At 43.1% G+C, this 26,624-nt stretch overlaps 4 protein-coding genes across 11 annotated transcripts in view; all 4 read right to left on the bottom strand.

The window, feature by feature from the left end:
- Window positions 1-350: 350 nt before the first annotated feature.
- Window positions 351-10,179, bottom strand: LOC103475201 (uncharacterized). Its single transcript, XM_081614232.1, has 8 exons — window positions 9,870-10,179; window positions 8,546-8,644; window positions 8,288-8,465; window positions 7,192-7,262; window positions 3,950-4,054; window positions 3,029-3,296; window positions 1,595-2,340; window positions 351-828 (listed from the first exon to the last, which is right to left on the bottom strand). Exons 1-8 carry the CDS (start codon window positions 10,083-10,085, stop codon window positions 562-564), a joined length of 1,950 nt encoding a protein of 649 aa, XP_081470358.1. The 5' UTR covers window positions 10,086-10,179; the 3' UTR covers window positions 351-561.
- A 1,717-nt stretch (window positions 10,180-11,896) lies between these two features.
- On the bottom strand, window positions 11,897-14,993 carry LOC108166834 (uncharacterized). Of its 2 annotated transcripts, none has more exons than XM_017308342.2 (4): window positions 14,859-14,993; window positions 13,619-13,865; window positions 13,488-13,535; window positions 11,897-13,385 (listed from the first exon to the last, which is right to left on the bottom strand). In XM_017308342.2, exons 1-4 carry the CDS (start codon window positions 14,985-14,987, stop codon window positions 11,950-11,952), a joined length of 1,860 nt encoding a protein of 619 aa, XP_017163831.1. In that variant the 5' UTR covers window positions 14,988-14,993; the 3' UTR covers window positions 11,897-11,949. The 2 variants fall into 2 exon arrangements, with proteins under 2 accessions (XP_017163831.1, XP_081470360.1); XM_081614234.1 differs by lacking the exon at window positions 14,859-14,993 and adding an exon at window positions 14,612-14,818.
- An 85-nt stretch (window positions 14,994-15,078) lies between these two features.
- LOC103475200 (uncharacterized) lies at window positions 15,079-21,452 on the bottom strand. The gene is made up of 4 exons (XM_017308341.2): window positions 20,835-21,452; window positions 19,198-19,514; window positions 17,090-17,168; window positions 15,079-17,017 (listed from the first exon to the last, which is right to left on the bottom strand). The coding sequence occupies exons 1-4, from the start codon at window positions 21,238-21,240 to the stop codon at window positions 15,417-15,419; spliced, it is 2,403 nt and encodes an 800-aa protein (XP_017163830.1). The 5' UTR covers window positions 21,241-21,452; the 3' UTR covers window positions 15,079-15,416.
- Window positions 21,453-21,930: 478 nt separating this feature from the next.
- The window catches only part of sptbn4b (spectrin, beta, non-erythrocytic 4b), an 83,860-nt gene continuing 79,166 nt past the window's right edge, over window positions 21,931-26,624 (bottom strand). For 5 of the 7 annotated variants that reach the window (XM_081614225.1, XM_081614222.1, XM_081614223.1 and 2 more), the window contains one exon: window positions 21,931-26,612. In XM_081614225.1, coding sequence (XP_081470351.1) covers window positions 26,295-26,612 — 318 coding nt within the window. In that variant the 3' untranslated portion in view covers window positions 21,931-26,294. The remainder of the gene's footprint in view (window positions 26,613-26,624) is intronic. The other 2 variants (XM_081614226.1, XM_081614227.1) reach the window with 1 other exon arrangement.

Below are 26,624 nucleotides of genomic sequence, written 5' to 3'. Positions count from 1 at the left end.
GATACCAAAACTCGTAAAATTATTATTGTGCAAAGCTGTAAATGTCAGAAACAACTTAGATTCCAGAAAAACTGTTTATCTGCCGTCATCTGTGGCTATGCTAACTAGCCTTAGCATTCACGACGGCCTCGGTTGTGGAGAAAACCCACGTCGCTCTTGCTAGCACATAGCAAGAGCGATGGTATGATCAGCGTGTACACGCGATTGATTGACATTACTAAGACCCTCCTCCTGTCCCTTGTTCTATAGATTCCTGCTAATTATTTAATTCATCTATAAGTTGCAGGACTAGAATTTGACACCAAAAACAGCCTTGAATTATATTTAGAAATAGATTTTTTCTGTAAATCTGAATTTTGATGGGACAAAATGTTGTCACATTTATTGTTTAAGACAAAAAATAATTTTTACAGCTCTTTCAAGACCCAACATACTCAGAAATAAGCCAACCGGACATCCAGCCTGCGGCCCTGAATTCTGGAGAAAAGTTCCGACATGAATCCATTTGAACAGCAACTGAGTCAATAAAAATCCACAAACTGAACCAGATCATCTGTTGCTTCAAACGTAGAAACACTTGTGGTCCTTGAGGTTCCTCAGATAGGAGAAGCTCTTCCCACACCTGTCGCACATGAACGGTTTCTCCCCGGTGTGGATCTGCTGGTGAGCCTTCAGGCTGTTGCCCTGGTTGAAGCAGCGGCCGCAGATGTCGCAGCTGAACGGCTTTTCGCCCGTGTGGATGCGCTGATGCCTCTTCAGGTTGCCTGTGTTGCCAAAAGATTTACCGCACGTGTCACAGCTGAACGGTTTCTCGCCGGTGTGGACCACCTTAAGACGGGGAGGGAAGGGAAAGGCGGGTAAATTCAAACTTATGACACAAAATCAGTCATGAAGTCCTGCAAACGGGTGGCTGTGTTTCCATTGACCTTAAAATTGGATGAATTGAAATTACGAAAATAAATTCACTTAATAGAATGGCCTAAACAAACTTATTCATGTGTGATTTTAACTGCATTTGTTATTTAATGAAAATACCACAGTTGTGAAATTGCATTTTTCTTTTGCATTAGTTAAACATCAACAAAGTTTTGCGCAAATTTGTAATGGAAATGCAGCTACTATTCATATCATGAGTTCACTGAGAACAGGAGGGATTCGACTGTGCAAACCTTTATACATTAATTTTAAATAAAACTTTATAAAATGTTCAATGCTTAGTACATTTAATTTCTGCAGAAGCTGCCAGTGCTGTGTTCATATCAGTGAAAAAAAGCTGCTTCTGTATCAAATCGATCATCAGTAATCAGTATCCTGCTAAAACGACCCAGTGATCCATTTTATCCTTACAGCTGTGATGCCTCTGAGCAACATTATATTTAAACCCCTAAAATCAAGAATTAAGGAAATTGTAAGTTAATAATTAAAAGTTCCTATATACTTTTAGCAAAGCCAATCATTATTAACCTAATAATGGTTAATAATGGTTTAACTCTATTAAACATTGGACATTTTGCTGCTTTTTGTACCTTTTTAGGATCAGAAATTAGTTCAGTAGAGAGTGAAATGTTGGTTATTTAACAGGAAAACTTCCCACCTGATGTGATTTCAGGCTGCTTTGCTGCGTGAACAGACGTCCGCAGATCTCGCAGGCGAACGGCCGCTCGCCGCTGTGCGCCTTCAGGTGGATCTTCAGGTAGCTGGACGACTTGAAGCTCTTCTCGCAGATCCCGCAGCAGTGAGGTCTCTCCAGCGTGTGCTGCTGCTGGTGTTCCCGCAGCTCCGTGATGGTGCACAGGCGCTGGTCGCAGTGCACACAGCTGCACGGGATGGTCATGGCGTGCGTCTGGGTGTGCTTGCGTAGGGACTCCATGCAAGGCACCACGGTGCCGCATGCGACGCAGGTGAGTTTCCTCTCGTCCAGGTGAAATGTCTGCTGGTGGATCTTCAAGGCATTCTTCTGGATGAAGGATTTCCCGCAGGTCTCGCAGCTGAAGGGACGCTCCCCGGTGTGCAGTCGCTGGTGGCCCTTCAGCGTGTCGGCCTGGTTGAAGCTTTTGCCGCAGGTGCCGCATTTGTACGGCTTTTCGCCGGTGTGTATGCGCAGGTGGCGCTGCAGGTTACCTGGAATGGTGAAGCTTTTGTCGCAGTACTGGCAGTTGTACAGTCTCTCGCCGGTGTGGACCCTCTGGTGCAGCTTCAGTCCGTGAGCTCTGTAAAAACTTTTGCCGCATTGGTCGCAGCAGAATGGACGCACGTCGCCGTGGAGACGCTGGTGGTTCCTCAAGAGCTTCTTCAAGGTGAAACCCTTCCCACAAACGTCACAAGTGTGAGGCCTCTCATCTGCAAACGGGAAGAAAACTGGAAAATGTAAGAATACATTGAAAACCCTGAGTTTATTGCTGTTCTGAAAGACGTTTTACAAAACGATAAGCATGCATTATAACAACTGCTTTTATATTAATTTGGACCTTTTAAATATGTATTGTTGAATTGAAATGATAAAGATTTTGTCCTTAATCGAGTCCTGGAAATGTTTTTTGGTGCCATATTTAATACACAGAACATTAAACATGACATAAGAGAAAGACGTACAGGTTTCCAACGGTTTCTCTGCATTTCATCAAACAAGTAAAGAAATATTTTAAATACAAGAACATTTTTCAGTTTTGAAACATTTGTCTTTGTTTGTTGTGTTCATAGTCAGACTGGCTTAAGTTATCCTGATCTCTGCAGTTGTTCTGCTATAGGTTTAGGTAACCAGAGGACAAACTGACCACTGTTCACTCTGTTACTTCTCCTACTACTCTCCATTTTTGCATTACTTCAACTTTTTCACTTCATACAAACGACATCTATCCTGTTGTTTCGTTTGTGTTTGTGCATCTGCTCTGTCTTCTCAAACCTTTAAACCAATTTAGATAATTAACTGAACTTGTTTGATGACTCGGTCCAGCTGGAGTGGACGTTCTTGACTTGGAATCTGCATGCGTCACTCACTGCATACAAACTGAACTAAGGGGAAACTTGCCCTTGTGAATCAGCATGTGAGCGCTGAGGTTGCGCTGGAAGGAGAAGCCCCGCCCACACTGGGAGCAGACGAAGGGCCTGTCGCTGCTGGCTCCGTGGACGGACTGGTGCGCTTTGAGCTGCAGCAGGTTGCTGAAGGTTTTCTTGCAGAGCCTGCAGGTCTGGAGCGACTCCCTCTGACCCCGGCTCACTTTCGGCCCTCGCACCCGCGACCTGGGCTTCACCAGGCCTTTAGCTCTGATGGTGTAAACCGAGTCGTCCACCTCCACCTGAAACAGGATGGAAGGTTGTGGTTTGTAGCCAAAATCGTTTGACATTCATCCAGCAGCGTAAAATCTCTTTTTCTGATTATGTTTCATGTCAAAATCAAGGTTTTAGTCTATTAAGTTATAAATGCAGAGAAATTATCTGCCACAAAAACAAATTTTGCTAGGCGATAAATTGTCCAAAAATTTATTGCAATAAATGATAATTTTGCTGTTTTAAACCCATTTTCAACAGATGTGACAGTAATAAAGGCATCAGAATGCAAGAACACGTTCTCAAAAATCCACAAACTTTAAATTCTGATCATCGTTTAACACTGGAACTGAAAAACGTTTTAAATATCCAAACTAAACAACAGGAACAACAAATAAATTATGAATCTGTGAGCAAAATTATTCTTCAAAAAGTTTCAGTTGAGACCAAAACAGACTGAAGACTTTATCATCCAGGTTTTGGTGGAAAGAGAAAAACGATGGAAATTATTCCATAATTCAAATTATCATGTGATTATTTGATTTACTGCTTATTGTGACACAAAGTATTTGGAAAGAAAATGACCCAAATCTTTTTAACGTAAACCTTTCATATTAATCACATTAACAGTCCTAGTTAAAACCCACAGCTTCCAGACAAACAGGTTTCTGAAGCAGCTGACCATGTAGTCTGGGTCGTCCTCCTGGCCGGGGTCGTTTCGGTTCGGGTCGGAAATGACAGAGGCCTCCAGGATCTCCTGCTTCAGTAAAACCGACTGGATGTCGTCCTGAACGGAGACAGACTGCAGGTGAGACAGACTGCAGGTGAGACAGACTGCAGGTGAGACAGACTGCAGGTGAGACAGACCGCAGGTGAGACAGACTGCAGGTGAGACAGACCGCAGGTGAGACAGACCGCAGGTGAGACAGACCGCAGGTGAGACAGACCGCAGGTGAGACAGACTGCAGGTGAGACAGACCGCAGGTGAGACAGACCGCAGGTGAGACAGACTGCAGGTGAGACAGACTGCAGGTGAGACAGACCGCAGGTGAGACAGACCGCAGGTGAGACAGACCGCAGGTGAGACAGACCGCAGGTGAGACAGACTGCAGGTGAGACAGACCGCAGGTGAGACAGACCGCAGGTGAGACAGACTGCAGGTGAGACAGACCGCAGGTGAGACAGACCGCAGGTGAGACAGACAGCAGGTGAGACAGACTGCAGGTGAGACAGACTGCAGGTGAGACAGACAGCAGGTGAGACAGGCTGCAGGTGAGACAGACCGCAGGTGAGACAGACTGCAGGTGAGACAGACTGCAGGTGAGACAGACCGCAGGTGAGACAGACCGCAGGTGAGACAGACCGCAGGTGAGACAGACTGCAGGTGAGACAGACCGCAGGTGAGACAGACCGCAGGTGAGACAGACCGCAGGTGAGACAGACCGCAGGTGAGACAGACTGCAGGTGAGACAGACCGCAGGTGAGACAGACCGCAGGTGAGACAGACTGCAGGTGAGACAGACCGCAGGTGAGACAGACCGCAGGTGAGACAGACCGCAGGTGAGACAGACCGCAGGTGAGACAGACTGCAGGTGAGACAGACCGCAGGTGAGACAGACCGCAGGTGAGACAGACTGCAGGTGAGACAGACTGCAGGTGAGACAGACCGCAGGTGAGACAGACCGCAGGTGAGACAGACCGCAGGTGAGACAGACAGCAGGTGAGACAGACTGCAGGTGAGACAGACAGCAGGTGAGACAGACTGCAGGTGAGACAGACTGCAGGTGAGACAGACTGCAGGTGAGACAGACCGCAGGTGAGACAGACCGCAGGTGAGACAGACCGCAGGTGAGACAGACTGCAGGTGAGACAGACCGCAGGTGAGACAGACTGCAGGTGAGACAGACCGCAGGTGAGACAGACTGCAGGTGAGACAGACTGCAGGTGAGACAGACTGCAGGTGAGACAGACTGCAGGTGAGACAGACCGCAGGTGAGACAGACAGCAGGTGAGACAGGCTGCAGGTGAGACAGGCTGCAGGTGAGACAGGCTGCAGGTGAGACAGACTGCAGGTGAGACAGACTGCAGGTGAGACAGGCTGCAGGTGAGACAGACTGCAGGTGAGACAGACCGCAGGTGAGACAGACCGCAGGTGAGACAGACAGCAGGTGAGACAGACCGCAGGTGAGACAGACTGCAGGTGAGACAGACCGCAGGTGAGACAGACCGCAGGTGAGACAGACAGCAGGTGAGACAGACCGCAGGTGAGACAGACCGCAGGTGAGACAGACCGCAGGTGAGACAGACCGCAGGTGAGACAGACCGCAGGTGAGACAGACAGCAGGTGAGACAGACTGCAGGTGAGACAGACCGCAGGTGAGACAGACCGCAGGTGAGACAGACCGCAGGTGAGACAGACAGCAGGTGAGACAGACCGCAGGTGAGACAGACTGCAGGTGAGACAGACTGCAGGTGAGACAGGCTGCAGGTGAGACAGACTGCAGGTGAGACAGACCGCAGGTGAGACAGACCGCAGGTGAGACAGACTGCAGGTGAGACAGACCGCAGGTGAGACAGGCTGCAGGTGAGACAGACCGCAGGTGAGACAGGCTGCAGGTGAGACAGACCGCAGGTGAGACAGACCGCAGGTGAGACAGACTGCAGGTGAGACAGACTGCAGGTGAGACAGACTGCAGGTGAGACAGGCTGCAGGTGAGACAGACTGCAGGTGAGACAGACCGCAGGAGGAATCGTTCAAACCTGACGCGTCGCTTTCAGTCTGGCTCTGGATGCCGAGCAGCTGGAAGGAGGTTTGGTTTCACTTTTCACCGTTGCCTTGGTGAATAATCTTGGCATTAACCTTTTTACGCCAGAGTTTTGAGCGTCTGACTAAATAAATCTTCCTTATTTTAATTGTAAGTAGTTCTTTAAATGTCCTGTGAGATGATATACTTACCCATGTATCCATAACAACCGCCACTTTCAATATCCAGCAAGTTATTTTCGCAATATACCGTCTATTAAACGAGAGACCCCCGGATTAATTACACTCTCTGCAGCTGTGAAGTTTCCGTATTAACCCGATACTTGCTGGAAACTGCAACGTCTCCCCTTTCAGAAACCGTTGACATTTTTCAGATAGCGCTACGTGTGGTGGAATTACGGTACTGCAAATTTAGATGTATCGGCGCCGACACGTCCAGTCTAGAAGGGTTAAGGGATTGTTTCTAATCACCTGCACTGAAAAAACTAAATCTTAAGTATTTCTGGTCTAGTTTATTGTGGAAATATCTGAGTACACATGAAATATGATAAAACTAATTTACAAGTAACTTTTCAGCAATAAGTGTGAGATTATTTTAAGTCAATAATTCCTTAATATTGATGAAAAAGTTCCATTTCCACTGGTAGATTATTTCACTTATAACAAGGGAAAAATGTTTTGGCATAAATGAAATAATCTACCAGAGGAACTAGAACTTTTTCATCAATATTAAGTAATTATTGACTTAAATCAAGCTCCTTTATCTTGATGAGGTTACTTGTAAGTTTTCATATTTGAAGTGACCTCAGGTATTAGCATTAAAAACTAGACCAAAAACATGTTTTATGTTTTTGCAGAGTGAACTATGACCCCAAATCCCAGAGGAATTGAAAAAGAGGCTTCATTGATTCAGAGAGAGAAGAGGGAAATTCAAACCATTTATCTTGTTCATTATAGTGAAAAATGATTGTATCCCCTACTCCAACGTCCCTCTGCTTGGATTTCTAACCATAAAGAAATTTAAATATTGGATTCAAGACATCTAAACATGGACTTTCTCCCCAATCGACATCTGGGAATGCTGGGAGTTTTCAGACAGCACAGTCGTTTAAATAAGGCATAAATGGATCAACAAAACTCACTGCAAGCCACAGATTTACCTCACAGGTTCTGTTCTTCCACAGGTGGATTATAGGCGACCTCCTCACTCCGGTTTCACCACCAACCAAAACTAAAACAAAGAAAAACAGCAACACGAGTCACAGACACGTCACAGTGTCACAGATCCATAATTCAATAAGTAATCGACTCTATGTTTAATAATTAAACCATGAATGACGAACATGCTACACACCACTTTCACTGTTAAACAGCCCTGAGTTCAGCTGCTGTTTTTCTTTGGTTTAATGAAATCAAACCTCTAAATAATCACCAATAATTTCATGTTTTCTTGCTTGATGTCAGTGATTTTATCCTTCCTAAACAGACGGACATTTTTCCATTTGTCTCTCAACATGCTTGATTAAGAGACAGTGTGGATTTTTATTATTTTAAATATCTTTCTGACATAATGAATTACATATTTGACTATTTAATGATTTGTTGTTGGCTCTTAAACCAACACAAAATGACGCCATGCATTTAGTCGTCATTTTGTGAAAAAGAATTTCAAACAAAGGGTTCAAAGGTCATCTGTTATTCTTTCTCAAACAGCTTAGCATAGATCTGTGGGTCTAACAAACATGTTTGTTACATTTCTTTGAACAAAATCATCCTCAGATAATGAGACTTCTGCCTATTTGGAGCCGTCGTATCACTTTAAATGCAAACAGATGCGTAATTATGCAACTGTGCATCTTTAAAAAGCAGAATGGAGCCTCCTGCACAACCAACAAGACTGCAGCCAGTGGCTTCTGGATGGTAAGTCAACAATAAAGCAGAATGGAGCCTCCTGCACAACCTACAAGACTGCAGCCAGTGGTTTCTGGATGGTAAGTCAACAATAAAATACTTGTCTCTTCCAGCAGCCATTGCGCAGTGCATACGGCGGTAAAACCAGCTGACCAAATGTGCTGGAATTCCGCTTTGGTTGCTAGGTAACGGGCGAAATTCTGCTGGGGTTGCTAGGTAACAGTCAATTCCTGCTGATTCATGAAGTTACATTCTGAAGGTTTTTGAAACGACTCATTTTCCAGACACCAAAAAACATTAAATTATAGCTGGGAGTGAAATCGGACAGAATGAAGACGAACTCACCTCTGCACAGACTCCCCGGGGATCCTTCTTCTTCTCCTCTCATCTCCTCCGTCTGCTCCTCCGTCACTTCCTCCTGGCCTCCCAGCTCTGCGTTTCCCTCCATCACCAGCTTCAGGTCCATCTCCACCTCCCTCAGCCTCATCCTCAGGTCTTCGATCTCCGCCGCGCCCTGCGACACCTGCAGCACCAGCAGAGCGCCTTAAAGTCAGAGCCTCTTAGATTCAGCACGAAAACGGAGGGGAAAAGCCGGAGGCCTACTTCGAGCCGCAGCACGGACGAGCTTTCCTCAAACAGCTGGCAGATCTTCTCCACAGCTTCCTGAGCCAGAGACGCCAGGAGGATGTTGAAGTGCATCACCTTCAGGAGAACAAACAAAACACGATGACAGAATGATTCACAGGGACGCACTGATCCATTTTCTTTTACTTCCCATAGCAACATCTGAGGTTTAGTACAAGGAAAAACAGCTGAATGACAGAAAGTGTTTATTTGTACTGAATTACACTGTTTTGCTAACCAGCACAGTCACATTAATACACCAACAGCTTCACAATTTAGGTCAAACATGTACAAATAACTAAGTTGTTCAATAAGGAGTATTATTAATGTAAAATAAATAACAAAGCAGCTAAAGCAATAGGTTGACCACAGCAACAAACATTCTTTCAAATGGTTCAGAAAGTGAAATTAGGAACTCTAAATATAATACAAAATAGTAAATGGTAAAACATGACGTCGCAAAAAACAAAAAAGTATAATTATTGGTCATAAAACATGTGCAATAAAGCTTTTTTAGGTATCAATGCGAAACAAAATAAATACAGGGTCAATAATGCCGATACTTTTTATAACAAATGTCTGACTTTTATGTGTTTCTAGGAATTTTCCCTTTGAATTCAGATAAAGTTTATAGGTATATACAAAATACCCTAAAGCCATATTAATATGATTTACATGCAGGTTCTCCTAAACAACAAAAACTTCTAATAATTGTAATTTGAGAGCAAATGGAAAAAATCTATTGGAGGAAGATTTGAGAAACTGTGATTTAATAAAAAATATTTCAAGAGGGAAACTAAAACTAAAGTATGGATTTTCTTATCAATATTATTGTATATCGTATCGATACCTCATATCAATATTATCGATATTTTGGCCTAACTGCGCCAGTACAGCACACTTTAATACACCAATAGCTTTACAAGAGTAGAATGATGTAATGCACTGTAATTTCACTACGTATTATAGGCAGAAGCCATATAAGCATCACAACAACAAGAATATCTGTGAAAAATTCAACATTAGTTCTGGTTCAGATGCTCACAGATATAGAAAAGGTAGACAGGCCTCGGCGTGTATGTCCAAATCTGGAACATTCTGGATCAGAATTAAATTTAACTGAATTACAGCCTCGTGTTTTCAGGTCATTTTGGCGCAAAAGTAAATGTCAGTGCAGATAAACCGCCGCATTAAACTCTTGAAACAAACAGCTAGCTGCTGTACTGCTATGATCAGCTGGATCCCTGGAAACGACCAGAACCAGAACCGGAACCAGAACCGGAACCAGCGGACTCTCAGCTACCTTCTGCTCCAAACAGGACGTCTGTTTATTTTCTGTCCCAGCCGGAGCCTCGTTGGGATCCGAGCTTCCGATAACTTTGTCCATTTCTGACATGGTGGCCGTTACCATGACGTCCAAAATGGCGCAGACTCGCGCCTCCAAATCGCACATGTTGCGGAAATTTACGTGGAGCTCGGTCGGCCCAACAAGTTTCTGTCCGTTTTGTTCAACTTTCATCCAACAACAGTCCTGAAATGTTGTTCTTAGGGTGGAAACCACGCGTGACACCCCAACGGCTTCGTTTTCTTCTTCCTGGTTCACGCCCTTCAAAATAAAACACGCGTCGCCACAACGTAACATTTAATGTTGTTTAAAAAAACAACAACAAAAAAAAAACAATAGAAGCAAGGAAGGGATTTAAAACTTGATTTTTATACTACAAATTCAGATTATAATTTATACTATACAAAAAAGAGAAATTAGAGAGCATGTTATGAAATTTGATTCGCGATTTAGTTTTTATTATGAATGTTTAAAGCGGAAGCACGGCTACGTCACTACACGAATCGTCAACGCTCTCAAGAGAACAAATCAAAATTTTTACTCAGAAATTTCTTTGTATATTAATTCAGGTTATGTTTAATATTAATTCAGTTCAAAAACATTTAATCCTAAAGATAAATTAAATATTGCCTTATCATCCAAGCGTATCCGGCTGTTGGACAGGATCCTGTAGCAGTCTGACTCGCAGGTACTCTGGAGAGGCCTCTGACTGAACATTGTTGATTTTTCTTGAATGTCACGAGATGCTAGCAGTTCAATACTCAGGGAGCAAAGATGAAATTTTCACAGCATCATGTCCTGGATGACACCATCAACCGTTCTCTACTTATCCACCTCCTTTGCTTTTACCACTCTTGTTTGAATCTCAGACTATTTCATAGTTTGCTTTCATTTGTTATTTTTTCTACTGTATCAGAAAAGAAAGTAGCACAATTTGTCTTTACAAATGTGAAATTGTTTTCACCTGTATTAAATTGGATTGCATAAAAAACTGGAATGACTCAAAGTTAGATCAACTATAGATGTAAATTAGATCTACTATACAAGACGGACAATTTTTTTACTTTTTTTAAGCAGATTGTTTTGTTTCCTTGATTCACAGCATTACATTATTAAACTGAGTTATTGCTGCCATCCAGTGGTCAGAGGCGGTAACTACAGGGAGTCCAATTTAGTTTTTGTGTGTACAGCGCAGAATTACAACAAAATTTATATGAAGGGATACTAAAAACAAACCGACCCAATCCATATACAAGTATGCAAGTCTGATTATTATCTTACCATCTAACAATGTATATTTTTTTACTCTTCATTTGAGATTATCACACATTTCAACTTGTTTAAAGAGACAGTATTTCATGTTTTCCAGGTACATTGTGGTGTAAAATGGCATTATTAAGTAGCTCTGTTACCTTCAGTTGTTGTAAAAATGCCACATATATCTAACATGACAGAAAAAAATTTACCTTGGAATTTAACGCCTTGAAATTGGGCCTCTGTCTCTTTAAGAAACTCCTGCTTCTGAAACTCCACCTTCAGGAAGTTGCCACAACTATCAAAACTTTAACGTTTACCAGCATAGCTCTGAGAAGTAGCTCCTATAATGAGCTCAGCTGATGTTCCACCATGTGTTTGCTAATTGATTCTGACTAGTCTGAAGGAGCTGAGTGGGGGAGGGGTGCTCTGGGAGGCAGAAGCTCTGAATCTTGGAAACTGCAGCTCAGACGACGAGCTGCACCTCAAAGGCGGAGCTAAGTCCACCCAGACGTTTTGCATAGTTGACTGGTTGCCATGGAGATTAAAGGATTTTTCAGACATGCATGAAAGAATCAAGGCAACACTACAGGTGTGTTTTTGATGACGGAATAACATTATATAGTATGATATAGCTCAAAACAGCTAATTTTACATAATACTGTCCCTTTAAAGAAACTGAAATCCACCATAAAGCAACATTTGGAGTTCTTGAAAGTTTAAGTGACAAATGTTTGTCAAGAGGACTTTTTATTTCTCACATCCAATCATCCATCATTCCATCCTATTTCTCACTGCAGTTATGTTTCCTGAGTAACCTGGAGTCCGAAAAGCCGAGCCCACAGCTGCTGCAGGAGTACGGTCTCTCTCCTGTGTGGACCTGCATGTGGAACTTGACATGTCCAAGCTGCCGGAAGCGTGTCCCACACACCTCGCACTCATAGGGTTTCTCCCCCGTGTGGACACGGCGGTGTCGCAGGTAGTTGGTGTAGATACGGAAGTCCTTGCCGCACTGCTCGCACTTATGCGGTTTCTCTCCAGAGTGCTGCAGCCTGTGGGACTTGAGCGCCTGGCGGATGACAAACCGCTTCCCACAGACGTCGCACGCAAACGGCCGCTCCCCGGAGTGGATCCTCTGGTGGTACTCGTAGGTGGCCTTGTAGAAAAATGACTTGTCGCATTGGTCGCAGGCATACTGCGCAGCGCCGCCGGCATGGATCAGCTCGTGCCTCTGCAGCGAAGCAGCGGAGTCGAAGCCTTTGCGGCAGGTGCCACAGCTGAACGGCGTCACGTCCAGCATGGTTTTGTCTCGCCGGTAGATCACCCTGCGCTCGCCTGGCTCCCGACCCTGCCTCTTGGACGCCTGCTTCTCCTCGTGTGCAGCTTTCTGATGCTTCTTCAACTGGCAGTTGTACAGGAAGGTCTTCCCGCAGAGGTCGCACATGAACGCCTTGGCAGCGCCGTGGAGCAGCATGTGCGCCTTCAGCTTGTTGTCTTGTATGAAAGGCCTCCCGCATACCTTGCAGGCGAATGGTTTCTCGCCTGTGTGAATGCGGATGTGCCTCCGGAGGTTCTGTCGGAGGGTGAATCCCGCCCCACACGTCTCGCAGGTGAACACCTTCCCCCTGTGGACTGCCTGATGCGTCCGGAGCGACCGCCTGCTGGAGAAGGCCTTGCCGCACGCCGTGCAGGTGAAAGGATGCTCACCAGTGTGGACACTACGGTGGCACTGCAGACTGACGGCACATCTGAAACTCTCCCCACACTCTGAACACTTGTGTGGTTTCTCAGCCAGGTGCACCGCCTGATGCGCCTGCAGGTTGTGCTTCGTTTTGAAGGCCTTCCCACAGGTTCCGCAGCTAAACGGTCGGAGGTCTGAGTGGACCAGCTGATGCGTCTTCAGATTCATCTTTGTCTTGAACGACTTCTCGCAGCGCTGGCACTGGAAGCTAGCATGTTTCTTCTCTTCGTGTCGCAGGAGGTGTTGCTCCAAGGTCTCTGCAGTCCTGAACGTCCTGGGGCAGCGGTCACAGGCGAACGGCCGCTGCTCCTTGTGAGTGTTCATGTGCTTTGCCAGGTGAAACCGACGGCTAAAACTCTTGTTGCAGAGCTCACACACAAACTCCTTTCCTTTAGGCTTCAGTGCTGCTTCCTGCGTCTTCTGGGATTCAGAGTTTTCCAGTTCGGGACTTTTTGGAGCAGCTAAATCTTCAGCAGTGTCTAAACAGAGAAAAAAAAACATTTTAACTGATAATATTACGATGTACATGACTCAGAGTTTCATTCAGAAAACTTGCTAAACTCCGTAAAGGTAAATCTGACCTTCTTCAGCAGGAGGAGATGAAGGAATCTGCATCGTCTCTCCAATATCTGAAACAGACAAAAAAAGAAGAAGAGCTGGGATCAGATTGAAAGAATGCAGAGTTCAGTTTTTCTGTTTCATGAAAACTCACCTTCCACCTCTGCAGTGGCTGCAGAAGGATTTCCGTCGTCCACCAGCACCGGACCGCCGTTCAGGACATTCTCCCGCTGCAGCCGGGCGTTTTCCAAACCTTCGGCTGTGCTCTTCAGCTCGGCCTGCAGCTGCTCCAGCTGCACCTTTAGTTTGTGGTTTTCAGCGAGAAGCGAAGAGGAGATCTGCGAGAAAACGCTGCTGATCTTCCTGGCCGCCTCCCTGACCAACATGGCAGCAGCGTCTGGCTACAGGGAATAAAATGAAGGAAATTCAAACGATTGTCAAGTAAATATATCTGATGTTGATGTCATTCAATAGAAATACTGTTTTACTGTGATAAACAAGAGTATTTAGGACAACCCAGTTCTGTCTGTGGAAATAATTACCAACAAAAAAAATGTTTCTGTAGAAAAATTCGGCATATAAATACTAAAACTGTAAACAATAAAAACAAAACAGAAATACTATCTTCTAAAAGCTGCACCTTTTGTAGTAGCAGCATGTAAGAATAGCTCTGATTTATTATTCTCTAGACTTTTATGTTTTTCTGTTAAACTGCTGCATGTTTGGAAAATCTTTTCTTTGGTTTTCTTTGCTGTGCATCTGGAAGGATTTTTGCTCTCACTTTTGGACAGTTCTTACAAGATGACATTGGTTTTACAACAGCAATGTCTTAAGTCAGAGGTTTCTCCCTACTAGTTGTGAGACTGACTGCTACCACATATTCTTACTGCCCAAAACTCTTTGAAGATACTTGGATTAAAATTTACGACAGCATTTAATTTTCCTTTGGGATGAATAAAGCATTTTGGGTTTGAAGTCAGTTGAATATGCTTCATCATCTGCCAGCAGACTACAATAAACACTAGAAAACATTCAATTAAAGACAGTTTTAAAAAAGAAGTCATTTTAAATAATGTGTGGCATAATTATTGTTCAATAAAGGCAGCAAAACCCCCGAAAAACTGGAGGATTCTCAACATTTACTTACCTTTGTAAGCAGATAAAATAATTTTCCGCAGTTGCGCTTTAAAATTCAGTTTTACTTTCCCCAATAACTTCAGAAACTTTTTAAAGCTATAAAACAATAAATATCTCGGTTTTTGCTGCTTTTATTGAACACAATCCGCCATCTTTGTTATGGCGCCGTTCCGTTACCGCTCTGGGTTTCGTCGCGACGACATAATCTCCCCCAGAAAACAGTCTCTGATCCGGGTTCATAAGAACCGTGAACTCACCTCGCGTCTCAGAGTCCACTTCGTTTTATCGGTTCCTCCGTCAGAAACTCCGAGAACATCGACCGCCGTCATTATGAGCGTCTCTAAAATGGATTTCACTTCGGAATAAAACACAGAGCTATCAGCCATTTTAATTTTTTTTATGGCTATCAAGGCAGCAGCGTTCTTCCGGAAATGGAATTACTTCTGTGGAGATTTTCAAAATAAAACTCGAAGCATATTTTCCGTTTCAACTGTTTATTCACAATGCACTGTACACGGGGGAAGAAATATATTTACCGTCATGTTAAAGAGAACTATTCATTACAAATTATGTAGATCTTCAAGTTTGCTTCTGCAAAAATAACAATTTGGTTAGTAACGATTAGGAAAATAAATTACAGTTTAAAGGAAACGGATAAACAGTTTCTTCAAATAAAACAACTTTAGATGCCACTCCAGCCATCTGTAGGTTTATTACAATTGACCATTTGTGATGAGTCCCTTGCACATGAACTGTCATGACAAATGCATTACAGAAATGAACAGATACGCAAAACAGAATCAACAAACAGAAAATCATTCAAGTTTAATATGATTGGAGCCATCGCAGCTGTGCTTCTTGAGCTGCCGTGAATCAGAGAAGCCGTGGCCGCACTGCTGACAGGAGTACAGCTTCTGGCCCGTGTGAACCTGCAGGTGGGATTTCAGCTGATTGGATTGGTGGAACTTCTTCTGGCAGTAGCTGCATTCGAAAGGTTTCACCCCACTGTGGATCCTCAGGTGTCGGTAGAAGTTTCCATCCGTCCTGAACTCCTTGTCGCACTGGTTGCACTTGTAGGGCTTTTCGCCCGTGTGGATCCGCTCGTGCTGCTTCAGGCTGGCGCCATGGAAGAAGCTCTTTCCACAGATGTCGCACACAAAGGGCTTGTCTCCTGAGTGGCTGCGCTGGTGGTAGCTGAAGGAGTACTTGTTGTGGAAGTCCTTCCCGCAGATGCCACAGTGGAACTCCTTGTGCTCGCTGTGGCCCTTCTCGTGGAGCTTGAGCGACGAAGCAGCACTGAAACCCTTCAGGCACGTTTTGCAGCTGAATGGTTTCACCAGCGGCTTCGGCCGCCTGTTCTGGAGGACGCCGTCTGACGCATGGGAGTTGTCGGCGTGGACATACCGCTGATGCATCTGCAGCCTGCAGTTGAAGAGGAACGTCTTCCCGCAAAGGTCGCACATGAAGGGTTTCCTGGCGCCGTGAACGAGCATGTGCGACTTCAGCTTGTTGTTGTCAGAGAAGCTCTTCCCGCAGTCCTTGCAGGCGAACGGTTTCTCGCCGGTGTGGATGCGCAGATGCCTCTTCAGGTTGTTGTTGAGGTTGAACCTCGCTCCGCAAATGTGACACGTGAAGGGTTTCTCCCCGGTGTGGATGACCTTGTGTCTTTTCAAAGCGGTGCCGGTTCTGTAGGAGCGGTTACACTCGTCGCAGACAAACGGGCTGTCGCCGGTGTGCTTCCTCTTGTGCACCGTCAGCGAGTGGGCGTACTTGAAGGACTCTTCACACATGTTGCATTTGTACTTCTTGGCGTTTGTGTGGACCATCTGGTGGAAGCGCAGGGTGTCCTTGCTTTTGAACTCTTTCCCACACGTGGCGCAGCTGAACGGTCTCTCCTCTGAGTGCACGGCCATGTGGGCCCTCAGCTGCACCGCTGTCTTGCAGGTTTTCTCGCAGTGCTGGCACTTCAGCTGCAGCTTCCACTTTTCGTGGCGCAGGAGGTGGTTTTCCAGTGACTGTTGCGCCCTGAATGATTTGCCACACTGGTCACAGGGGAATGGTTTGGGCAGTTTGGACGTCTGGTGGCGCTTGAGATGATTCTGGAGTGAAGACTCCTTCCTGTAGGATCTCTTGCACTGCGGACACGGGAACGGCAGCGGGTCCTTCATTGAGTCGTGACTCAGAAGGTGATTCTCCAGATCTTCCCTGTCTGGGAAACTTTTGCTGCACTGCTCACAGGGAAAGGGCTTTTTGTGGACATTCAGGTGTTTCTTCAGGTCACTTTTCCAGTGAAAGCCGGTGTCACAATACTCGCAGAAGAAGCGTTTTCCTGCTTGAGAGGAGGTTCTCCTCAGGCTTCTTCCCTGAGCTTCGCCTGGCTCGACCTGTGTCTCCTCTGTTGAGTTGTTGGGTGAGACTGAAAGTGAAATAGAAAGAAATTAGTGGTGAATGGTACCTATTCAACCCCCTGAAGCCAACAAAGTCCAACCTTTTTCAGTTTTATCAGCCTTCCTCCTCCTGCGCTGTGTTAGTCCAGCAGGTTCCTCCTCTAAAGAATTCTGTGGCATCTGGAAAGAGATTTGAAGTTTGAAAACTTTTCGGTCCCAAATCAAAACATCTGAAATTGTTTTAGTTGTCCTTACAGACAGTAGCAGCTAGAGGTGCACAGATTTTCTAAATTTTGTGTGATCAGCCGATATTTACTTGAAATACCAATACTCATCTTCCCCAGCAATGCAATCAGCCAATGTCTCTTTTGTTAGCGGTTAGCAACCCAATTCAGCAACTTTTCCATCCATCCATCCATTTTCCTGCACCCTTGTCCCTCAGTGGGGTTGGGAGGGTTGCTGGTTCCTCTCCAGCTAACGTTCCGGGCGAGAGGCGGGGTCACCTGGACAGGTCGCCAGTCTGTCGCAGGGCAACACAGATACACACAACCATCCACACACACACTCACCTAGGGACAATTTGGAGAGGCCAATCAACCTGACAGTCATGTTTTTGGACTGTGGTAGGAAACCGGAGTACCTGGAGAAAACCCACCATGCACAGGGAGAACATGCAAACTCCATGCAGAAAGACCGGGAATCGAACCCAGAACCTTCTTGCTGCAAGGCAACAGCTCTACCAACTGCACCACTGTGCAGCCCAGCAACTTTTCCAAAAAATAAAAAAATAGTTTCAGCCAAAACTGAAAAGTCAGTCTTTTAAAAGTTGGTGACTACCCAGAAAACTAATCAGTGCACCCTTACAGCTGCTTACAAATGTCTAAAATCTGTGAATATTTGAGACTTCAAGCGACTTTTTACCTAAAAAAAAAAAAGTAGCAACATTTTTCTGTGTTACAGGAGATTTTGGCGAAGTGAACTCTGATGCGGATAGAATGTAGATGTGAACGCCAAGTGGACCGGAGACCGCTCCAAAAGCAGGAAGTGGACTACAGCACAGGGCATTCTGGGTAAGTACAACCAAGACAAGCAAATTATCCTAACGTTAGAGGGAGAAACGGGTCGGGGTCTTTTGCCAATGACAAAAGAGAAATCCAACAAAATGCTAAAATCTGACGCCACTCCATTTTTGTTTACATTTCATGGAGAAGGAAGTCGTCGTCTTCTTCGTTTCTTCCAGTGGTAACATCCAGTTGTTGATCATATGACTGATATCATGAGAAAAGTGTTTCCACTGCAGCTTTGCAAAACAAATCAATTCCAATATGGCCAAAAATAACCACCTCATCCAAGCACAAAATCTTTTTACTGAAAAACATTAAATTCTTTCAAAATTACTTTGTTTCCATTAGATTAATTAATTTTCATAATTCCATAATTTTAGTTCACTTGTTTGTTCCCAACTTTCTATTGATCTGAATGTTGGATGCTAAACGAAGAGCCTTAAAATGACATTTGAAATCTCTCTTCAATTTAGTTTTTAAATTATTTTGGGCTCAAATAAAGGATTTGGGTCATTTTCTTTCAAAATCCCTTATTAAATAAGACTAAATTTAGGTAAAGCTAAATTGGCTTTTCAGTAAAAGTCTCCCGATATTTGCGGTTCTACTCTTTAGAAAAGTCTGGTTATAACAAAACCAATAATTTGTGTCACAATAAGAAATAAATCAATTAATTTCATGATAAATTGAAGTGAAATCAATAATTTTCATTTGTTTTTCTCCCAAACATCAGATGATAAAAGTCTTCAGTCTGGTGTTTTGGTCTAAACTAGCCGGTTTTTTTAAGGACAATTTTGTTTACAGAGAATTTATTATTCATTTTATTTGTTTTGTTTATTTATATTGGATATTTAAAATGTCTTCCAGTTTCAGTGTTAAATGTTCATTAAAATTTTAAGTTTATTCATGTTTTTCAGAATGTGTTCTTGCATTATATTACTTGAAAATTGTCTCTAAACGACAATATAATCGCAGGAACTGCTGGGACAACTTATCATCTAGCAAAATTGATCATGACAGAACTAGTCATACTTAACATATATCATTCTTGAATTGCAGTCAGGGCCGCCCAAAATCAGTCCAAGGGTCTCAAATGGCCCCTGCGCCACATCTTTTGTACCCGGCTGAACTCCGTTTTGTCCCCTCACCTTTTCCTGAGTGCAGTGGAGACCGCTGGCGCTGCTGGAGTCGGGGCTGGCCGCGTCCTGCGGCGCGAACTCGGGTTTCAGCTCCAGCTCGTCCGTCAATGTCTGGGCGAAGACTTCATTGGCCCCGACCAGCAGCACCGCGGCGGCGGAGGGAATCGTGCCGACAAACACCATCTGAGCCTCCGCGGGAGCCGAGTCGGCCACGGACCGATCCGGGGAGGAGGGAACGACGTCTGCGCTTCCTGAGGTCACAGGAAGGTCGTTCTGCTCCAGCTCTGGAGACGCCACGCTGCTGGAGCCGACCGGCGCCGATCCATCTGGAATCACAGACAGCAACTTTAAATGTGAACTGCTAAACAAATTGATAATTGATTCATCCTGTCGTTTCAGCTCCAGTTCGTATGAAGGCTTCATTGTTTATGACGTTATTTTCTATTTGTTGAGGTGGAGCAAATGAACAGTAAACATATATAACTACTGTAAGGATCGGTTTCTACAGAAATCCTGAAAGGTGAGAGAAAACTAATTCCCTAAAAAAAATATTGTAACCTAGAATTTAGATTTTTCTTTTCCTTTTTACTTGAACATAAATTTTGCTGGTTTTTTTCCACATGAAATGTTTATTTCCCCTTAAAGAAAAATAATTTAAAAAACAACACTTAAAAAAGATATTTTTGACTCTTGGTTATTTGCTGTAGCAATGAAAGAAAATACTTTTAACAGTGAAAAAGTCTTAAAAACTGTTGTTTTTTTTAAATCAATGTTTCTATGGTCTTCAGGAAAAAATGCCTTGGTTTTATTTTTTTATTGATTTTGTGTATACTGTACTGTGTACTTGAGTGCCTCCAAATAAAATGTATTAGTAGTATCATCATTACAAGAAAAATAAATTTAATAAGAAAGAAAACTTGGTCAGACTTAGAAAATGGGCCTAAAAAAAAAAAACTTCTTGCCTTTCAGGGCTTTAAGAAAAAAAACAACTTGTTTTCGACTCTTTTGGTTAGTCACTGTAGTAATAACAAAAAAGAAAAAAAACTTAATAGTCAAAACAGCTTAACACAAAAACACAATTAGTAAATTTTTTGGGCATATTTTTTATGCTCCCCTCCAGGAAAAGTACTTGAATCTAGATTTTAGGAAGAGAAAGAAAATTTGGTCAAACTTATAGGTCTTCAAAAAAACTAAACAAAAACAAAAAAAGGTTTTCACTTGTTCTTTAGGTCTTCCATAGGTTTCATGAGGCTTAAGTTAGAAAAAACTGAGAAAAATGTCTCTTCTGCCTACATTTATTATCTTGCTGGACCAGGTGATGTTGCCAAAAACTTAAATCATAATATATTTGTTTAAATGCTTCGATAACAATATCACAGGCGATATTCCACATTTTATTAATTTTTTCCTCTTCCCTTTATTTTTCCAAATTGTATTTAGCCAAAGTCTATTTAAGTAGATTTTTTAGCAACTCTTGGGTTTTTTTGTTTTTTATTCTTTTAGTTGAGTTAAGTTGAATGAGTCCTATTCTTAAGTTGTAAATTTTGGCTACTCTAACCACCATTTTTATGTAATTGAAACAAAGTATTATTTTTCCATGATGTTTAAACTAAAGCGAAAACCTCCTGACTACCGAAGAGTCTCACCGGTGGCTGGTCCGTCCTCCAGCTGCTGTTCTGGCCCGTCCTGGTGGGTCTTCCCGGGGCCCTCGCTCATGGTCTTTAGCTCCTGTTCCAGCAGCTCCATGTCTCGGCCCAGTTGACCCACTCTGGCCTCCAGCTCCTGCTCCAGCCGCCCGGCTTTCCTCTGCAGCACGTCCTCCAGCTGCTCCACTTTGGTCCGCAGAGCCTCGTTCTCCTCCCAAAGCTCGGCGAACACCTTCTGGATCTGATCGACCAGAAACCGCTCGATCTCCTGGATCTCACCGAGCTTCGCTTCGTCCCAGTCCGAGTTCCGCGTCTCTCCAAGCCACACGTCCCTGAACACGGACACGGCCGCCCGAAGAGCCACTTCCACCGCGGACGCTAACTCTCTACCGAAGCGCGCCTCCATTTTTTTCGGTTTTTATTTTAAATATACGTATTCAAACCTCGGCTCGTTGGATTAAAGCGCATATTGTAACTCAAATACAAACTTTAATCGGTTTTGAGTGAACTTTAAACAACAAAACAGCCTCTGTTTTTTTGCTAACATCAACGGTCGGTTCTCCAAATGATAACCTGTGCCACAGTGAAACGGCTCCGAACTACATTTCCGCTTCCGCTTCGTTGATGTTTAGGCAAAATTAGGGCGCACTACTGCCGCCTGCCGGATACATTTATCTAATATATATATTTAATGACTAAAACTGACAAAATTTAAAATAAAAGCAGAAATGTATATTTTCTTTTTCCATTTTTGTCAGAAAATATATTTTCCTTTCTTTATATGTGTTTTTGTTAAAATATGTACCTATTTTGTTTATCCTGTAAATACATGCATTTACATCAAGAAATTAATTTTGTCCTTATTCATGCTTTTTTGTCAAAAATTTTATATTGTTTTTCCTTTTCCTTGCATTCGTTTTTGTCAAGAAATGTGCATATTTTGAGTAACTTCCAGAGAAAAAAACCAAAAAAATTCTGACATTAATTTTGTTTTTCAAAAACCAAAATTTTATGATTTTGGTGTCAAAAATCTTAAACCTGAAGTCGTCTTCTTGCTTCCGGATTCCAGGTGAAAGAAAGAAAACACCAGCTCCGCTGCAGTGCATGAGTAACCAAAAGGTATTTTATTGGTGGTTATATCTGGGGCTGACAGGCCGATGTGAACAGGACAGTAAAGACACACACAGACGGGCAGAGCTCATCCAAACCATGTTCCGTTTTCAGACCCATTCCTAACATCTGTGCCGTGATGTTCAAAAGTAGATCTACAAATAATATGATTGTTTCACGTGAGATCATGGTGGCATCGGTGAACTTTGACCTGCGGTGTCAGTCAGTTTTCTTCTGCAAAGTTTCTCCAAATTTTGCTTCCTTTGCCTCCGACTTGTGGCCGTCGTGTTCGGCATGCATGTAAATGTTCGCATGGATCTCATATTCACACTTGATGCAGATGCATGGAAACAAAAATGACAAAAATTGTTCTCAAGACAATCTGGGACAAATAGAAATAAAGAAGAAGGTTTTAAAGTCATTTTAATAACTGGGCTTTGCAGGATTTGGGGAAAAAAATAAAGCGATTTGTTAAAACTGCAAAGAAGTTTCTGTTTTGCATTTTAAAATAATTTGAATATTTGAGACCTTGAGGAAATAAAAATCTGTTCCTTATGTTGATAAACTAAAACAAAACCACATGATGAAAGTCTGAACCTGCAGGACTGACCCACTTCTTTAGGCCCCGTTCACACCAGAGCCAAACCAAACTACATGACAACCACAAATATTCTAAAAAACATTTTAGGAGAGATAACGCCCCCGTCTGGCTGGAGTCGGTACAACGTGCAGAACTTATCGCAACACTTTTGCATAAAGGTTTGAATTAATTACAAAATAAAAGTACTAAATAATGTAACCAAGCGAAATTTGATGTAATAATTGTGTGAATTTTGAGCAAACCTTCATAAATGTCGCAAAAAAAGTGAATTATTTGTGTTTTAATCTACTGGTTTGGACCGCGTCATTCAGGAAACACAAAGTGATATTTGTCAGATGTTGATGTTACACTTGGAAAATTTTCAGAGTTTTATATAAATATTGAATTAATTACGCTAGTAGGTGAACACTTGGTACAGTTTACATGCACCACCAGTTTTTCAAAACCCAAAATGCAACATTATTGGTTGATTAATCCAAGAAACATTTGAAATAGGAGAAAAATTTGTTTACCAAACTACAGGTTAAATATTTTGTGGGAAATAAATTCTGTATCAACCTAAAAATTTACATCATCCCTGCCAGCATGCCTAGGTGGGCCCCATGTGGGGGAAAGGAGGGCTGATATAAGGGTCCCATGTGGGTTTGTCCGCGGGTTCCACGATGGTCCCACATGGGTTTGCCCATGTAGGGCTGAGGAACCTGCGGACAAACCCATATGGTCTGCCCTCCTTTTCCCCATATGGGGCCCACCTAGGCATGCTGGCAGGGATCCTCTTCACTGATTGGCTTTTGTTGATCACTTGTTGCAAAAATGGCTCAGATTTTGCTCTGAAACTTCGTACAAGACTATACATTTTTTTCAAGCTAAAGAGATTTTGCTCAAAATTCTGCTCTCTCACACAACACATTCTCTGCTATCTCTCAAAATGTAGTTTCTGTACTCAGTGTGGTTCAAATGGATATGTGAAGCGAACCGGAGAATGCTCCAAAAACAGGAAGTCGACTAAAGCTCAGGGCATTCTGGGTAAATACAAATAAAACAAATGTACTTGCGGGAGCATTGACTAATCGTTTTAATGTCAAATTCAAAATCAAAAATACCTTATTAACCCCAAAGAGAAATCCTACAAGCGCAAAAAATCTGACGCTGCACCATTTTTGTTTCCATTTCATGAAGAAGGAAGCTGCGCTCAGTGTCTTCTTCAGAAGTGTTTATGTTGATTCCTTTAGTGGTTCTTGGTGCAGCGCCCCCACAGGCGAGGAGGAGAACTGGTTTTTCCATTAGTTTAGTTTGTTTGACTGCAGTGTGAAAAACTGCAGCAGCTGCAAATGTAACGAATGTTGGAAACAAATGTTTAGGAACGTTGGTGCAAAATTTAACCGAATCTACCAGATTATCAGGTTTTAATTAAGAAATTCTAATGTTAGATTTCAAATCAATGCTCTTAAGTTTTGCAATAAACGGCTGCGGGACATTTTAAACTTTCTTGGAGTTCCAGGAAACATCAGGTCTGTTCTGATGTGGTGTGAAGGGGGCATTACTAAATGTTCAGGTCACTTTCTCTGCAGGAACTTCAATACCTGGAGCAGAACAGATGCCAAATACAAAATAAAAATAAACTAATATAATAAAATAATAAATTAATGTTTTCTGTGATGTAGACTTTTACAATTCCACCAACTTTTATGGCTTTTTTTTTAACGAGCTTCCATGGAATAAACCAAAATACGGATGGACTGCAAAGACGAGCGAGTCCTATAAAGAAACCATGCAGTTGGTTTTATCGCGACTTGACATCATTTAGATTCAGGTTGTGATCAGGGAGAAGTTTGGGACTCAGAGGAGTTATGATGTTACCATGAGGGTCTTCACAAAGACTTAAGTAAAAAAAAAGAAACGTTATACGAGCGATTTGTGTTATGGAACATTCCTGGAAGACTGAGGGGACAAACATCCTCACACCAACAAAACCTGAGAGCTGTGGAGACCCTGGGAAAGAGCAGCGGCGCACACATTCAGACATCAGCAAGACTGTTCATTATGAACGACAGACAGGCGGGAAATGAATCAAAGATCGAACCCAACAAGGTTTGATGGAAGAGAATAAAAGAGCAGAAGAGAACCGGTTTCTGCCCAGGAGACCTCGCTGATTAAGAACACAGATTCTTCACTTACAAAGAAACTTGAGATTTATGAAAACCTTGAAAGCAAGTTGATCAAAATGACATTCAAGTAGACTTTTTGGATATAAAAATAGAAGATGTAGCCTGTACAGTTCCTCAAAATCTGTAATCTTTATGTAATGAGTAGGTAAATTATGTTTTAATGAACGAGGCTCCTGGGAATCAAACATTGAGGCTATTTCATAATTAGATTAGCTAACGCTGAAGGATCAGAAATCCTGACTGCAGCAACGCAAATTTCCGCAAGAAGCAGAAGTCAGTCGTATTTTTAGCTTGCATCTGATTTTTTAGCCTTTCAGTTGAGACCATTTGTTAACATGCTGCCCACAGGCTGGGCAGTTTATTGGACATTATGATCCATGGTGAAAACAGTCAGACCGAAGCAAAACTTTACAAGTTTTAAAACCATGTGTTATATAAATAACTACTTAATATTGATTAAAACATAAAGTATTAGTAACACTGGCAGACTGTCTTCACTGAAAACGTTTTCCCATCTTATAAGTGAAATAATCTGACAGCAGAACTAGAACTTTATTTTTTAAACAATAATAAGGAATTATCAGGTCTTCTATATTCATCTTCCTCTTCTGCTCTTTTCTTGAATCATGAAACATTGAGAGCAGTTCTGGTGCTGCTTCATCCGTGGAGGCGTTAAAAGAAACGTCACAACAAAACCGGGTGGATTTTTCACTAACAAGGTGTAAAGAAACAAAACAAAACGAAACGATTCCACCTTCTGGGACCATTTCCTTCTCTCTTGATTTCTGAGGATTGATAAGAGACAGTGGGCCGTGTCTCCACTTACAGACAGACAGATAATTACAGTAGATAGGACAGACAGAAGAGTTACATACAGCTACACTGCAAAATAAATAAACCTTACCAAGTATTTTTGGTCTAGTTTCTAATATCTTAGTACACCTGAAATAGAGACAAAACTAATTTAACTTTTCATCAAGATGTAGCAGCTTGTTTTAAGTCAGTAATGATAAAAACGTTCTAGTTCCACCTGTAGATTGTTTCACCTGTAACATGTAAAAATGTCTGTTATAAGTGAAATAATCTACTAGTGTAACAAGAATTATTGACTTTTAAACAAGCTGCTGCATCTTGATGAAAAGTTTAATTAGTTTTGTCTCTATTTCAAGTCCAACTGAGATATTTGCTTTAGAAACTAGACCAAAGAACTTGGTAAGGTTTTGTGTTTTTGCAGTGTGCAGCTCATCTCAGAAAACAAACCGACATGGGACAGCATGAGCTACGTTTTACCGCGCTACCAGCAATCAGTAATAGCCTTTGATTTAAAGTGATGCTCGTGTTTCTCCTACTTTTTTTTTGTAAAAAAAAAACCTCATCCATTTGCAGTTCTCTGAAACGGCCACCAGGAGGCGACGGAGAAAGATCAAATCCGTCCTGTGGGTGAGCCGGGTCAGTCTGTTGCTCTCCATCCAAGCCCAGCTGCTGGAGCGAAGAAGAGGGGCCTCCACCTTCGGTCTGTGGCCCCGCCTCCTGTCCATCCAGAGTTCGTAGGTTTTAATCCCAAAACGTCTGCCGCCACGCTCATTTCTTCTTCTTCTCTGAGCGTTTTCCGTCCGACTTTCCTGCCCGATCCGACTTCTCTGAGCGTTCTCCTCTCTCCCTCTCCTTTTCCTTCTCTTTCTCCTTCTCCCGTTCCTTCTCTTTGTCCGCGCGCTCTATCCGGTCTCCACGGTCGGAGCGCTCGCCGCCGCGGTCGGACCGGTTGTCCACCTTGCTGCCGTCTCGCCGCGTCCCTTCGTCGGTGGATGAGGTAGTTGGTTGGGGCTGGCCCCATTTGGCGATCTCCTCGTGCTCTGAAATGCTGGCGGTGATGTTGTTCACCCACGCCTTGAGGTCCTCCTGCGAGGACAC

The sequence above is a fragment of the Poecilia reticulata genome, chromosome 13, assembly GCF_904066995.2.
Source record: "Poecilia reticulata chromosome 13, P_reticulata-male-v2, whole genome shotgun sequence".
NCBI classification, from domain to species: Eukaryota; Metazoa; Chordata; class Actinopteri; order Cyprinodontiformes; family Poeciliidae; genus Poecilia; species Poecilia reticulata.
Note: the sequence above shows the minus strand (reverse complement) of the source record. Positions and strands in the feature narration are given on the sequence as shown.